The 16,052-nt window shown below is 37.0% G+C and overlaps 2 protein-coding genes across 3 annotated transcripts in view; both read left to right on the forward strand.

Moving 5' to 3' along the window:
• Nucleotides 1-1,232: 1,232 nt before the first annotated feature.
• Nucleotides 1,233-10,780, forward strand: ap3s1 (adaptor related protein complex 3 subunit sigma 1). 2 transcript variants are annotated; one of them, XM_014002616.1, is made up of 7 exons: nt 1,233-1,542; nt 4,003-4,094; nt 4,723-4,834; nt 4,921-4,992; nt 6,237-6,344; nt 7,585-7,626; nt 9,992-10,078. In XM_014002616.1, the coding sequence occupies exons 1-6, from the start codon at nt 1,474-1,476 to the stop codon at nt 7,618-7,620; spliced, it is 489 nt and encodes a 162-aa protein (XP_013858070.1). In that variant the 5' UTR covers nt 1,233-1,473; the 3' UTR covers nt 7,621-7,626; nt 9,992-10,078. The 2 variants fall into 2 exon arrangements, with proteins under 2 accessions (XP_013858070.1, XP_013858069.1); XM_014002615.1 differs by lacking the exon at nt 7,585-7,626 and having other exon boundaries at nt 1,234-1,542; nt 9,992-10,780.
• Nucleotides 10,781-11,268: 488 nt separating this feature from the next.
• commd10 (COMM domain containing 10) overlaps nt 11,269-16,052 on the forward strand; it is a 65,252-nt gene continuing 60,468 nt past the window's right edge. Inside the window, exons 1-4 of the mRNA XM_014002617.1 lie at nt 11,269-11,389; nt 12,303-12,393; nt 12,535-12,645; nt 13,684-13,839. Of these exons, the coding sequence (XP_013858071.1) occupies nt 11,361-11,389; nt 12,303-12,393; nt 12,535-12,645; nt 13,684-13,839 (387 nt within the window). The 5' untranslated portion in view covers nt 11,269-11,360. The remainder of the gene's footprint in view (nt 11,390-12,302; nt 12,394-12,534; nt 12,646-13,683; nt 13,840-16,052) is intronic.

The raw sequence follows: 16,052 nt of genomic DNA on the forward strand, positions 1-16,052 counted from the left end.
CCCACCCCACCCCCCTCCCAGCTGCCACATCATCAGCACCAGATGTTCTCCAGCTCCACCATCAGGCTGAAACCTGACTCTGCTTCACACAGCAAGGATCTCTGTRTTTAACCTGTTTTCCACTGTGAGCTGCAACATTTGCTGTTGTTTCTCCTGCAGTTCAGCCTGCAGCCAGATCGATTTTATAGAAGCAAAGATTTGTTATAAATTCAACTTGATGTTTGCTGATGTGTCACTGTGATGCGATTCAGTGAAATGTCACTGAAATAATAAGTTTATAATTAAATTTGTTCATGGTTTATTTGCACGATGTGCTCTGATTTACAAGCATTGGGATGCTCTGAGCTGCATGGCCACTTCAGTAGTTAGTCTTAGTTTGATCAGTTTGATGGTTCCCTACCTATTTCATTCTAAAATCAGCTCAAGACCATGAGCAAAGAACTCATTTGTATGTTGTTTTATTTATTTTTTTTACATCACACTTATATATCAAGTGTAACAGTGGGCCTATAAGGATTTTTTTTTCACAAGATCACACCCTTACCCATCAATTACTTACGGCAATCTTTTTGGGCTAATTAAAATGAATTAAAATTACATGATTAGTTTACTGTAAGCTGGTTTTTATACACGCAACCTCTTTTCTTTTTTAATCTCTACAGGGTGCTTGCTACCAAAATCAAATGACATGGATTTTCCATCAGATCTGTTTTTATTTTTCAAAACTTGTRCAATAAAATATCAACAAATGCTACATCACTGCTGAATTTTTTTGCCTTAAATTTGAACATTTAAATGATTATCAATAACACTGTTTTTGCTTTGTGACGATTTTGCTTTACATTCGCTATTCTATAATATTACTCCAACGTGAATGTAACATTTAATTTATTAGTCTAGAACTATTTTATTGACATCTTTCACACGCTGAATAAATAGAATCAATAAAAACCTTCAAATTCACTTTTACACTGTTAAAATTTAATAAACTGTTTTACAAAATGCAGAAAATTTTAATGTAATCTCTAATAATATAAAAAAAGAAAAATTAGTAATTCAATAAAAAAAATAATAAAACAGCCTGAATAATTTAAGATTAAAAGTGGTGTAAGTGATTTAAGATCATTGATAAATACTGTATATTTCATGTCAAATTGCGCCCTCTTTTGAATGTTTCGAGTGTTGCAGGTAAAAATAAAATAGAGACGAAAAAGTCGGAGTTTGAAACCCTCGCAGCTTCCGTAGCCGGAGGTGGAGGAAGAAGACTGCTGTGGTGCTTCGACGTGGAATATCCGTAAAGAGGCGATGGAGAAGTAGTGCCCTGTAGGACCGAACCAACCCGTCCTAACCTCGAACCGAGACGGCATACATCCCCGAAACCCGGTCCGGGTTTGGGTAACAGGAACCGAAAGCCGCAGGGACTGAAATCTCTCTTCCTCWTCTTCTTCCTCGCGCCTCCTTCCACCAACAACCATGATAAAAGCCATTTTAATATTCAACAACCACGGGAAACCGAGGCTTTCTAAATTCTACGAACATTATGTAAGTAAAAAAAAAGAGGCAATTTTAGTTGACGTCATCTGTTATTCGCTCTTGATATTAGCGAGCAAAAACAAATGAATTAAAAATGAACGGTTATGCCTCGTGCTGTCGAATAAAATTAGCCTCAGTCAGTTCAGGAAATGTTGGCTATTTAAACACATTTAAACTAAATATTAAAGATGTAGATCTGGTCCACGCTGCAGTGAAAGACATGAATTATTAAAGATGTGAAATCCAAAGCGACGCGGTCTCATTTCGCCTGAGAGGCTGGGAAACACAGGTTTCTATAATCCAGCTGTTCTGAGCTGATGGAGACTGGGAGGTGAGTTATGTTTGTGTCACATGATTGGAACGACGCCCTTGTGAGAAACTCGTGCTCCTTTAAAAAAAACACACACAACACCATTCATTATTTTCTTTACCTCACGTTAGAAAATGTGAAGCTTATAAATGACAGGTTGTGTAATGTTTTCTGCTCAACAAGCTTATGAGGCTTTTCCTCATAATTGGATTTGGATCAGTGGTGCTTTTCACCATAATGTTGGTATTAGAATAACAAGGAGGCACAGTTAGTGTCCAAATCAGTTTATAATAAATCTCAGTTTGAATGAAAGTAAATGTGATGAACTACAAACAATTAGGAGTATTTTTTCTTTCAGCTATGACCCAAAACTGTAAGGAAACATATGCATCTTATGAACTGGAAGTGTAAAAATAACCTAATTGGGGGGAAAAAAACCTGTTAAAGCTGTTATTAGTAGCTCCTTAAAGTCACTATGGTAACCACACACCTGTATCTGTCACTCCCTGGCTGCCAAGTGAAGATTGAGACTGGAGATAAGACTCAAACAAACAGTTGTTGTTTAAAACCTTAATGTCAGATCTTTAAAATTCTTGAACGGTGAGCAGCAGAAGACTGTCGTAACCACACATGTTAACTTTCATGCTCCTTATGTAGATCTGAGACATTAATAAACACCGTTTAAATGTTGACGAACACTTTGAGCTAAAATATCACTGGAAGCTTGAATGTGGACACTTGAAGTCCTAAAATTTGAAGTATTATTTGTCTTTGTACCAAAAGAGTTGTGCGTTTGTTTACAAAAGATTAGCAAATTTTTGTCAATTCAAAAGTTTTTGTATAAATCAACTCCACTTTGTCAGATTGTGTTGCATTTGAGATACTTTAACAACGTTTATTTAAAAAAAATGCAAATAATCCTTTCTGTTTATGTCCTACCTGCTTGTTGATATGGATATGAGTTTGTGTGGAGTTGAGGGGGATAAATTTAAATCGATCGGATTACAAGGAGGATGTGTGGACACGCCATCTGTTACGTTTTAAGCCAAGGCGTCGGCTTACCTTCTCCCTGGATATAATATTTCACACTCGGTGTGGGCACCTGGGAGCTGTAACAGCATCTTTAACGTGCCACGCCGGGGCTGCACAGACTTATAACGCTGCTGTCTGAGGGACAGAGCAGTTGTGTTAGAGGCGGCGTGTCGGGTCAGGCTGGAAGCCGAAACATGTGGGTGAAATGGAAGTTGTGACCGTAAAGAATAGATGTAATTGTTCAGCCTCAAAAAAGACTGAATTGATCAGAGTTAAATGAAGAAATTGACCTTGGTTTGATATAAATGCTAAATACAAATGCAGGCAGTGATGCGAAGACAGTTGTCTTTTTGTTTGCTTCATAATTTTAATAAAACAACAAACAAGACAACGGTAAACACAGTTCAATTACGTGCCTTGTTTGCGTTTATAAATGGTATAAAAAATAATTTCAAATAATCTGCGGCGTGTCTGTAAACATGCTAATGTAGAGCCGAGTCCAAACCCAGTTATGTTCTCAGATTKGTTGTTTGTGAATATTTTTTGCTGTCCTGCTGCTGTGCTTGTTTGCGTCGACGAGCTGTGAGTTCTGTTGACGCTGCTCGGTCCGTAAATGCGTCACGTGGCCAATTCAGCCTCCCCAGCCACCTGCGTAAGCGCCACATCCTCTCTGCTGGTACTCTCTGACCTGAAATGGACCTTGAGAGGACATTAGCACCCTTTCGGTGAGGCAGCCTCAGCCGGAGTGTTTGATGATCAGGGTTACATGAAAAAAATGTCCAACAATGATCTGTTTTCTCCGGTGGAACCGCAGTTTATTCGAACAGGTTTTAGATTTTACATAGTCTTATCCACCTGGAAGCTACGAGATACGTCTGTCTGGTTCTGTTTATACAAAAAAAATTCCTTACTTTGTGAMCTCCAGGTGCTGGTAGATGTTTAAATAAGACACAGAAAAAACGTTGGTGTAGAGATTGATGTGTTTACTCTGTAATAATGCAGCTAGTGTTAGGAAAAGTAGCTCAGTCTTCTAATCGCCTCACAGGAAGTAATAAATGCGTAAACAAGATATTGTTATCTTGTTTTTGTTTTAACAGCTTTTCTTTTTTGAACTTGTCTTGCTTCAGAATGAAGACACGGAGCAACAAATCATCAGGGAAACCTTTCACTTGGTCTCGAAAAGGGATGAAAACGTCTGCAATTTCCTAGAAGGTGGAATGTGAGTCGTGATGTTTTACTGGAACGGTGGTTCTGAGGACGAGGCAAACGTTAGCAGATCATTTGCTCTGTTGCAACATTACATCACATTTTTACATGCAAGAAAGAAGAATATTTTTTCTTTTGTTTTGCCCTTTAGTATAAATAAAATAAATGCCAAAAAGGGATTGTAGTAAATGTAAAACAGTTGTCAATATTAACTGGCTGTTGCAGAAAACAAATCATTAAAATTACTTTTTTTTTTTTTACAGCTTCTTATGTTCTTTCCTGTGCTGATGAAAACACTGATTTCTTATCAAACCCTTCGTCAGAGTTTATTAGCACAGCTTGTGTTGTACTGGTTTATCTCGTGTCCTATCGTTACTCTCATAACTAAATGCATCCTGTTGTTTCRCACCTGTTTGTTTTGTCGGTGTCATAACAGGTTTGTTTGATTCCGTCTCTTATCAGGTCATGCTCGGGGGGGCAGAGTGCAGGGTTTGCTGATTTTATAGAAACTGATAAATAAAGAGGCTAATAAGATGAATTTCCAGAATTGTACTGTTGGAAATATTTTAAGAGTTATAAGATATTTTATTTTACAGCTAACCAGTTATTTAGTTTTTTTTAATTTGTTCTCGTCCCCTCAGGTTGATCGGAGGATCAGACTACAAGCTGATCTACAGACACTACGCCACACTTTATTTTGTGTTTTGTGTCGACTCCTCAGAAAGCGAGCTAGGAATTTTAGACTTAATCCAGGTAAAAGCGAGGTAACTGCCCTGTATTGTTTACAGTGTTTTGTTTGGATGTTTGTACAGTTTTGATTGTTTTTTGTCCATTTTCAGGTTTTTGTGGAGACGCTGGACAAATGCTTTGAGAATGTCTGCGAGCTCGACTTAATTTTTCATGTAGACAAGGTGAGCTTTTTGTGACTTAACATGCTTATAGTAGTGTTTGATCTGTGAGAGACAATTGACCATTTATAATATGACTGCTGCAGTTCTTCTCAGTTAATATTATGAGCTAATGGTGATCTGGACTCATGACATCACGCATATCATTTACATTGTCTGCCGCTCTCGCTAATGATCGTACAGTCGGCATGGATTCTAATGAGATTCAGTGGTAATATCATAACAGAAAAAGATGTTCCTAAAGCAAATTTGGACACATTCGACTTCAGGAATCACAGGAAAGTTCAGTTGAAATGTTGGCTGAAGGGTTGAGGTTTTCGACAGACTTGAAAAGCAAGTGAAATTTTTTAAAAAGTTGGCATTTTTACTGGTGTCTTTGTAGCTTAGCTTTCTGCGTCTATTTTGTGCATTTGTTAACCTTTTAGAATTGTTTCTGTTATACACACCTACCTTGTCTAGACCAGTGGTCCTTATGGGGACCAAAGACTGGTGCTAAAATGGTGGAACTCCATTTTTGGGTTGGGGGTTAGGTTTGGGGTAAGGGGTCAGGTTTAGGCTATGGAAATGACTGGAAATGAAAAGTCAATGAATGGTCCTAATAAGAATAAAAATACAAACTTGTGTTTGCATGCGTGCGTATTTTTCATTCGAGCTACTTTTTCTGCATCATTTAAAGAAACTTAACAGTGATGTTTAAAAATTTTTATAAATATAATATTGGCGTACATGTGACCAACTGCAGTAGAATGCTGTAGGAGGTTAGTATGGATGCTATGAGTAAAGCTACCAGTGCAGAAAAACAATACTGTTACTGTAACTGTTTGTGGACAGAAAGTGCAGGGATAGGATCTGGGTGGTCCTGTGTTGGTTTTTTTTACCTCCAATAAAATATTTGGAGTAGATGTAAGTTCATGGTTATACTTCTTCCGGTCAAAATTGACTGTCCTATTGCTCGAATCCAGCTGTTAGCTAGCATTTTAGCTTGAGAATAGTGTGAGTGTTTTATGTGCTGCAGAACAGGAACCTGCTGTAAAATAGCAATTGTGCTGAGTCAGGCTTGATTTTTAGTAATATTTTCCTGTTCAATCAATACATCAAATCAAATCAAATAAAAAAAAGTACTCCTCATTGATGAGTGTATCCTGAGTCACCATTACAAGAATCATAACACGTTTTGTGGTCCTCCCAGTGGAAGTCGACGCATGTTTTAAACATGTTTTTAAAGACTACTCTCATGCTACTTCTAGGTGCACCACATCCTGGCTGAGATGGTGATGGGTGGGATGGTCCTGGAGACCAACATGAACGAAATCATCACCCAGGTGGACACCCAGAACAAGATGGAGAAGTCTGAGGTAAGCATGTTTCTGCCCCTTCATCGTGACTCGATTCTACCTCCAACCTCCTGAGGTTTTGTCTACAGTATGCAGGCATGTGTGTATGCTGCACCCTGCATGCTACTCTCCAGTAACTGTGGATGCTCCCTACCTACTCTTGAGTGTTTGTGCTCTTTTTTTTTTTCGGCCTCTTCTCTCGCCTCTGCACTGCTCTCAACGCAGATCAAGACGAGATATAAATTCTACTGAAATCCCAGTATGAACCAGAGTGTTAACTGCGCAAACCTAATGTTACCATTGTCCAATGCATCGCAGAGTTTGTCACCATTGAATATCATATCACTTAAACTTGACATGGAGGAATGAGCTCAGTCGTTTCTGTTGAAGGATGTGAGTTTTAGATGCTGTTTAGGTTGAGGTAAATGTTTTCAGATGTGTCACATCTCCAAGCCAATGTCCTTGCTTTAGCTTTGAACTCTATGCAAACATCTTGCTTTGTTTTCCATACAGCTTCTGCTATCAGATAAATATCCATTTGCATTTTTGAGAAGCTTTTTTTAAGACCGAGATAATTTTGGTAAATTATTTTTGCTCTGCTCTGTTCTGACTTTAATATTTTGTCTGTTTCGACTCCACTGATCATGCAGCCTTTTTTGCAAATCAGTTTTACGATGTAGAAAAACTAGTCAGAAATTAGTTTTATTTTTGGAACTTACATGACAAAGTAAACTGATACTAGATGATTTTTTTGTGATTTTGAAATCTAACAATCTAAAGTATTTTTTATAACAGTTTGAGCTTCTTTATTTGCTTTTAACCAGACAGACTCTTCTTGTTCAATTGGCGTTTTGTAAGCAATCTTTTATTGTTCTTCGTCATCAGAGCTGCTCTGTCTCTTCCCTCTTGGACCTATCGTAAACCACAGAGTTTATCTCTCGCTAATTTGAAACGGACATTTCTTCATTTATGAAAAAGTGTCTGGCGAAGGAGAAACAAGCCGTTTTCCTTCCAAACTGGCGTTAGTCTTAATGTATTAAACTGTGTCCTTTAAACGGACGTCTTTATTTTTTTATTTTTTTTATAATAAAAAGTGTTTGAGTAATAAAGTTAATTATAACTTTTAAATTCATGTGGTGTACTATAGGTCCTTTCACTATCTATGGAGATAAACTGTTATTACTTTAATCTGCTTTAACATTCCTCATTCCTCTTTTTCCTGACCCTGTCCAGTTCTTTCCATTCTTCTCTCTCTTTACAGCTGTTTAGCTTTCAGTCTACCAGGCAGGACAGGTAGACACAGGTACTGCTAAATTTACAACCAAATACTCTAACTGTAACTGAAGTTTACGTCCCCTTTCAGTCTCTCCACTTGGCCCTTCRTGTATTAGTAAACTGACGTCACTAACGTACAGTAGAAATCTTTGGTAGCAGACCCAAAAATCTCTATTTGTCTTTAGATGGAAGCGCAAGGCGYACACTTTGACTTAAACGTGAGGAAGTAAAAAACAAAAACAAATAAATAGAACTACAGTCTTGTTTTGTAATTTGCTACATTTGTAGCATTACATCATGTCAGACAAGAATGTTAAAGTCAGACCTAAAAATTGAAAGGAGATGTTTCCTGGGCTAACAAACGAAGTCAGAAGTAGAGTTTCCTTTTAAATGTCATGTAGTTTAAAACTGTAGTTGTCGCCCTCTGCTGGCCAGTAGAAAACATTCAGTTTCAGAACAGCTGTGCAAACAGTGATGTCAGTGTAGCTACATCCTGTCTTAATTTAATGGTTTTTCATTTAATTACATTTGATGTTAAAGTTCTAGCTTCTCCCTGATTAGATTAGGTGAATTATAATTAAGCATTAAGTGAATAGCTGTGTTACTTAAAACAGTGGTTCCAGATGTTGGGGTCACACCAAGTGAGGGTTCCCAGATGATTACCAGAAATCAATTTAAATGCAAGGAAACTGCTAATAGAATATTTATTTATTGCAACAATTATTGCAAAAATGCACTAATCACAAAACAATTGTTTCACAGTTAACAGGTTTATCTATATTATTATTATTATGCCCATGTTTAACAGAGTTATTAGCAAAGTTTGCATACATAAACCAGTAATGTGTTTCTGCAGCTGTTATTTTGTTGCCTGGACGCTAAAAAGTAAAAAATAAACAAAACAAACAAAAATAAATAAAGAGAGAAAATGCCAGAACATGCAATTTGGGAAAGCTGAGAATTTTAGGTCAGTGGTTTTAATCAAGAATGAAAAGCTTTTACTTAGTGCAGGAGATTAAACCACTGCTCTTTGTTTCATAGATGGATATTTGTGTGCATTAGTCACACAAGTGATTTGAATAAAATTATTTCAGCATCACTAAGTGAGTGACCAGACAATTTAATCCAACTGTTGTGAAAATAGTCTTCAGTCTGATTTTTTTTTAAATATTGATCTAATGTGCTGCATCAGCATTCCTCTAGTTTAGCTACTATCTCAGCCTTACACAAGTCTCCTCGACTCCTGGCACAGCCACTGAAATAACTATGTGGAAAAACTGCAACAAACTTATCTACATGCCAGGCATGCTTTGCACTACGTTTTTTATATATTTGTAAGGGTTTTCACTCGGGTTTCTAAGAGGCTGCAAACACACAGCCCCTGCTGCCTGTGTTTGAAACTGTTTGGTCATTTTTGGGTCTGTCTGCTAAAGATTCAGTCGGAGGTTCTCTAACAGCAGTGATTCTCAAATGTCTGCTTAACACGTTACTAAAACTTCTAATCATTCACTCGCCACAGATGCTTTTTTTTTTTTTAAAGACTGGATTTCTTTTGTACAGTACCACTTTGAGTGTTGCTGTGTTAGAGAGTGGTGCCTCCTCTGCCCTGAGAGTAGGTCTTGCTTTGTAGTTTAGCACCGTCAGGCTAGCAACCTCCTCACATTGATCAAACAGATGYGTACATGACACAAAATTTATACTCCTTTTATTCACACAGTTATGCACAAATATCTATTTAGCTACAGTCAAGTGTAGGTTCTTCAGAAGTAATCTGACCCACCATATGTACGGTATCACCTGCGTAAATATAGCTAAAGCTTTGAATCGCACATTCTACACATACCAATCTGTCCAAGCATCACATTACGTCTTCATATCCAAATCCAGTTTTCCTTCTGCTTCACACAATTCTCTCCTCGCATTTTTACCCTTAACGGTCCTCAAGAGTCCGGTGGGTTCACTTTCCAAGCAATGCTGCCTTTTGTCCATTTGTCCAGTTACTCCTCAGAACTTCAGTATTAGCGAATGAGTAGTCTAGTCCAGAATGTCCTCACAGTTGACTCCTAATTGTCGCTGGTTGTGATGTTCATCATTCTAGAAACAAATAATGCATGTGCGTATGAAGCTAAAAAGGCATCTGAATGTACATTTGCATATGTTGTCTGTGTCGGTGCTTTTGCATTTTGTCAGCAGTTTACTTTTTTCCTTTTTATTTATTTTTTGTTTGTCTAGTCCTCAGTTTAGCACTCTGTGTTTTTGTGTGTCTAGTGTTCATTGTTTAGTGTATTGTTGTGTACAGATGTTTTTTTAATTCTGTTTGCTTGTTTCACTGGCTTGTATCTTATCAACCCTCGTTGTGTTTTGTGTGTGTGTGTGTGTGTTGGTGTGTGCAGGCCGGTATTGCAGGAGCACCTGCTCGTGCCGTATCAGCTGTAAAGAACATGAACCTCCCGGAAATGCCCAGAAACATCAACATTGGCGACATAAGCATAAAAGTGCCAAATTTACCTTCCTTCAAATAGTGGCAGCGAGATCCTGAGCCTGCAGATGTCAGCCGATGTTTACCTTGATGCAATCTGTTTACCAAAACCTCAACTTATTAATTTTTATCAACTTTCTAAGTCTTGAAGGTACTGTGGATTTTGACACTCCATGTTGCGGTGTTATCTTTTTGATGTTTACTTTCTGTAAAAGATAAAAATAACTTGTTTTTTTGGTGTTTTTGTTTTCTGTTTGAAGGAGAAAAAAAGTATTTATCAAAGGTACATTCCTTCTGTCTCACTGAAGCTGACTCATGTCATTCAGCTCCTTCGTACCAGATCTGTGACATTAGAAAAAATTAAWTAAAACTATTTTACTAACTCAGAAGTGCAACATGAAGTGACATTTTGGAAGAGATTCACTGGTTTGGTTGTTCCAAACTGGAGAAATTCAACCAAGGAATGAAGACAAGTAAAATAATTTGAATTCCAAAGTTGAGACATATCTGCTACAGTGTTAAGTTACAGCATGTTATTATGTTAAACTGCAGAGATTCAGACATATCTAAGTGCTTATTTTCTTTTTATTATTTGTATGTAAATTTTAAATGATGCATCCTGTTTTATGAAACAACTCTTAATTTTCATTTGTGCATGGTGTTTTTTGCTTATTTTTCCACAATAAACTGTCAAAAAAATAAACCGTTTCTTTGTTATCATTGATACACTGAAGCACGTACTGTACCATATTAAAGCAACACCATTTCCTAAATATCCATGATGGCTTCCATGATTTAACACTGCATGGAAAAGTTTTATTGGGACTATGAAGCATAGAACAATCTTGGTAATGTTTTGAAAATACAACATACTGTGCAAATTGGTATAAAAGGTAAAGTTAAAAAAGATGAAAATTTAACAAAAATAATCTATGGTGAAACTAAATGTGTGCGTTAGAGTTCAGTTTAAGGCATTATGCGACTGCATACAGTACATTTAAGAGTTGACCAAGGATACAGTGCTTAAAAAAGTTTTCACATTTTTTGTAATTGTATATATTTTTATATTAGAAAAGCCCACGGTGGTGCCACTGAAGTGCTAAAAACATGAATTTCAATGGGTTTTAGCCCTTTGTTCTGTTCAGCTGCTGCTTTTACTGCGCATCCTTACTGCGCATGTTCGTCACATGATCCGTCTTGTGACAACAGGAAGAAGAACGGTGTGAAGATGCTGCAGCTACTGTGACAAATATCAAGGGTTTATTTTGAGAAAGAGACACAAAATGACTTCTGTTATAAAAGAAACACAAAGGTGAGACAGTTTTTTTCTTAATTTCTTTTTTTTTTACGCCACAGAACAATTTAGGTAGGAATGTTAGCATAGCATGATATTCATGTTTTGTTGTGGCACATAAACACCCGGGTCTGTCAGTCTCGACTATTCCAAGACTACATATTCTTGCCTGAAGCTTAGTATAAATCGCGGTCGTGCAGATGTGCTGAAGCCGATACGCTGTTTTTTGTTCAAAGTACAACAACGTTCCTGTAACTAAAATGACAATCGGAGCATTTCAGTTGTCGAAGGATCACATACTAGTGTATGATAATATAATACTACTTTTGTGAAACTTTTTATTTTACGTGGTCTTAATTGATGTTGCAGAAACTGAAGTCTAATATCACAATTATCTTGTAAGATTCAAAAACCGCACTTAACTCAACTTTCTGTATAATTTATTATTTTGGATGTAACAGAGTTTGAAGAATGAACATTTAACAAGTAGATTAAATGTTAACATGATTATAAAAACACTTTTGTTTTTTTTTAATACTGTAGTTTTTATTTAAAATCATATAGACAGCTACTGAAATTGGTTGCAGTGCACTTGACTGATGTATTTTTAGTTAAATGTGTTTGGGTTATTTATTTATTTTGGTAGTTGTTGTACTTTATTTACTGTACATACCCTTGCATTCACTAAGAGCTTGCTCTATTCACCTGCAAAACCATGCTGCCAAAGTTAGAGCCATGCCTTGCTGCTATGTTTATGGTTGTTTGGTTGTTTTTGTTTTTTTTTTGTTGTTGATGTTTAAAGGTTTCAACCAAAGAAACATTTTATTAGTATTTGACCTAAGCTTGAATGATAAAGTTGAATTCTGTTTCTTCATTTAAAAATCGGAGCACCTTACTGCCATTAACTCTCTCTACGCTTCTTTCTGAATAGCATAAAAGAAGCTGTGACTCACATCAACGCCATCGATGTGAACAAGTTCTCCAGGTTAATCTCTCGCATCATTCAAAAGCTTCATCTGAAGGTACAGGCCCCGCACAGTGTCTTAAACAGATAATGCTTAAATTAGCCAAATTTAATTAAGTTCATTTGATTTACTAACAGATTTTTTCCCCTCGTGAACTTATGTTGGTTTGCTTGTTTGTTTGTTTGTTTGTTTTGTCAGGGAGAGCGAACCTTCAGTGAAGAAGAAGAGCATAAACTCCAGTCTGCGTTGTCATTGGATAAACAGGCTCTCAGCTTGGTCTTGGAAACAGCTGCCTTCATATTGGAACAAGTAATGTTCAAAAAAATGTATTATTTATTTTAGATAAAACCTTTAGATTTTAAAAACAAAGCTAGCTTTGTTATTTTAGACTGCCCTGTATTGATCCTTCAGTTAAATAGGAATAATTATTTGTTTTACAAAGTTGTTTTTACCAATGGATTTGATGGATGATGAAAAATAAAAAAAGCTTTGTGTGTTTTTTCTGCACTCTGCAATGAACTAAAAATGATGATTAAATCTATCAAAATATATGCTGTTTTAGTGAAGACAAGTACCCTGTTTTCAAAATTTAGCTGAATTCTGTGAATTTATGTAAGTTACACTTTAGCATTTTATAATACACATGGACAAAAGAACACAATTTTTTTATGTGTGCAGATAGTAGGGTTGGGCAATATTTGCAAAAAAATTAATCACGATTAATTGTGGTATTTAGCCGAAAACGATTAATATGACGATTAATCCCCTGGAGTTCCCGGACACTCTTATGTCCTGGTCACATGACCAATTTAGTGGTTAAGATTTGCTCTTCGTAAAAATCTGTTCCAAACTGTGCCAAAATTACAGACTTCGGGCTATACGTCAAATTTAAAATTGTGTTGATAGATAAATAAATACAGAACTTTATTTTTAATGTTCGTCGTATTTGAAGTGGAGAGGAACATSGAGCRGACTAAACYGGARTAATCCCCAKTCAGTCTGCCTTGTGGCATTAGTCGTATTAATCGTCAAGTGCCAAAATGTAATCGATTAATGYTTTTCTGATGATTAATTGCACACGATACGWTTATGCCCAACCCTAGCAGATATATGCTCTTGARATATGTTGTTGGGACAAGATGGATCTTTTTTTCCAAGTTTCTGCACAGCTTTTTATTTAATATCCAATTTTAAATTGGCTTAAGAACATCAGAGACTGCATAGATGAATACTGTCTGTATGGATGTGTATTGYATTGTGTTTGATGAGCTCTATGCTGCAATAATATGTTTTGCTGAGAGTGTATATAGTCAATGCRTGTGTTTAATTGACATTTTTTCAAACTAGGCCGTGTATCACAACATAAAACCAGCATCTCTGCAGCAGCAGCTGGAGGTGATCCATTTAAACCCAGAGAAAGCTGAGGTGTTCTCTCAAACCTGGGCCACTGCTGGACCTGAGCTCGTGGAAAAGCTAAAGCAAAACRTTCTCGCCCCTAAGAAGGTAGGTTTATATTCAGCATGTAAAGATCTTTTCAACACATCGTTTAAGTATTTGTATACTTTAGCTGAAAAAACAACGGTTCTCACCGCCTCCATACTTACACACATTAATATTCACAGCATTACAAAGTCACTGAAAAATATACTTATTCACTCCACTTAATAGACTAATGATGTTAACTTGAGAAATAACACTGGACAGTTTTAAATCATACTGACCTGTTTCTGGCTTTGGATAAATTCACGGTTTGCTTTACAGATAGTTCTTTCAAATCTCGCACAAGTTGTAGCATAAATCTTTTAAGTTTTTTGTCTGTTTCCAACTTTATTAAAGATTAACACATCAAAAGACTTTTATTAATGCAGACTAAATCAACATTATGTAAAAATTATTCTGGAGCCGGTGCTGCTGTCATAATGTTCAGACGTCTCATAATTCATCTCCCTCCCACATGAAGCTGTAAGAAAAAACTGTTCACTCTCATGAGGCCATCTACTTCTGCTTTGACTTAAAGCAAAAATATTTACCTTTGTAATAAATACAGTCTCTGTTTTCTCTTATCCACTTTTTATTTTGAATTAAAAGATGCTTTTTGTTAGCCTGGYCCTTGCCTTCCTACACAGTTCCGCTCAATTCTAGTTTCCCTTCACTGATCCGTCTGGGATTTCTCCCATTGACAAGGATTTCCGCTGGCAGATTTTTAGCCGGGCCAATCAGAGAACGTCGATTTTCTGCGCAGTGTCTGCTTGTAGTTTATTTTACCTGGGCCAATCAGAAAACAGAAGGCGGAGTTTTGAACGACGTCGATGTTCTGTGCAGTGTCTGCTAGTTAGTTTAGTGGAGGAAGTGAATGAAGCCAGTCTGTGTTGATAAGGCTTCCAAATTAAATTAATTTGTCTGACAAAGCAGCAGCTCTCACTTACAGCTGTCTTGTTCAGCTCGGTACTTTTCTCCTCTCAGTAGGGTTGTTTACAGCACACGTGGTTTCTGGTTAGTTTCTTAGCTTAGCCTCCTTCACAGCGACACACACACGCTTCAGCAGAGGCCACGCCTCCTGCAAGAATCGCTTCTCTATGCAGCAAGTCCAGACCCTCGTATGAAGCAAAGTGAAGGACGTGGTCTGGATTTTACCAGGCTAGCTTTTTGTGTTTGACAATTCAAAAAATAATGTTAAAAATAATGTTTAAAGGTTAAAAAACTTAAAAAAAAAACAATTTATTTACATCGGCTAGAACTAAAATGGACATAATGACTTAGTGGCGCTTCATTTGGGAACATTATGGATGTGCTTCTTTCTACCCCTCACCTGTTTTCTGCTGCTGTGGAAGCATCCAAAGCAATAATTCACACATTTTATTATTACTGTGGCCTCTGTCTGCATCATAAAACACTTAACTGACCTGCCTTGACTCACTGCTGCTAATCCATCATACTGCTACAGCTGACTGATGAAGTATCTGTGTGAGTCAGTTAGAACAGGTGGGGAGAAGGGGAAATCGTGACAAGYGAGGGACTCTGCAAGTGTTTCTTAGGATTAAAGCACCACATGGCCCTTTTTTTGTTCTTACTCAAAGTTTCAGGGTTTTCTGATGTTAGCAGTCCATGAAATGGATGTTACTAGGCGTTATCAGTCCCATACAATGGCTTCAGAGGATCCCTACTGTGCCTTCTAGGCTTCAGACTGTCCCGACAGTGTCCCCTAATGGGTTAATATATCAATGACAATGAATGTGTAAATAACCAAAAGATAGTGTAATAAATTATTTGTACCCGTGTTGGTCTTAAACCCTGGACTCCYGCTCTCTGGTCCATCACTCTACACATTACCCTACTGGAAGGCCACAATATACAACCTTTGGAGGGCGGGGTCTTTGGCGCTAACCATGTCATTTGCTCTAAAGTTAACCTTAGTGGCTTTAAGCCTCATATTAACCATTTTTATGCCTCATATTAACCAGATAGTGGCTTTTTATGTCTCATATTAACCAGATAGTGGCTTTTTATGTCTCATATTAACCAGATAGTGGCTTTTTATGCCTCATTTTAACCAGATAGTGGCTTTTTATGCCTCATTTTAACCAGATAGTGGCTTTTTATGTCTCATATTAACCAGATAGTGGCTTTTTATGCCTCATATTAACCAGATAGTGGCTTTTTATGCCTCATATAAACCAGATAGTGGCTTTTTATGTCTCATATTAACCAGATAGTGG

This window comes from Austrofundulus limnaeus, unplaced genomic scaffold (genome assembly GCF_001266775.1).
Source record: "Austrofundulus limnaeus strain Quisiro unplaced genomic scaffold, Austrofundulus_limnaeus-1.0 Scaffold14, whole genome shotgun sequence".
Lineage (NCBI taxonomy): Eukaryota > Metazoa > Chordata > Actinopteri > Cyprinodontiformes > Rivulidae > Austrofundulus > Austrofundulus limnaeus.

Excerpts from the sequence above, each read along its gene's own strand:
- ap3s1 (XM_014002615.1), top strand. The coding sequence starts at position 1,474 with ATGATAAAAGCCATTTTAATATTCAACAACCACGGGAAACCGAGGCTT. Across the intron at positions 4,095-4,722 it reads AATTTCCTAGAAGGTGGAAT|GTTGATCGGAGGATCAGACT; the intron begins GTGAGTCGTGAT and ends TCGTCCCCTCAG. Across the intron at positions 6,345-9,991 it reads ACAAGATGGAGAAGTCTGAG|GCCGGTATTGCAGGAGCACC; the intron begins GTAAGCATGTTT and ends TGGTGTGTGCAG.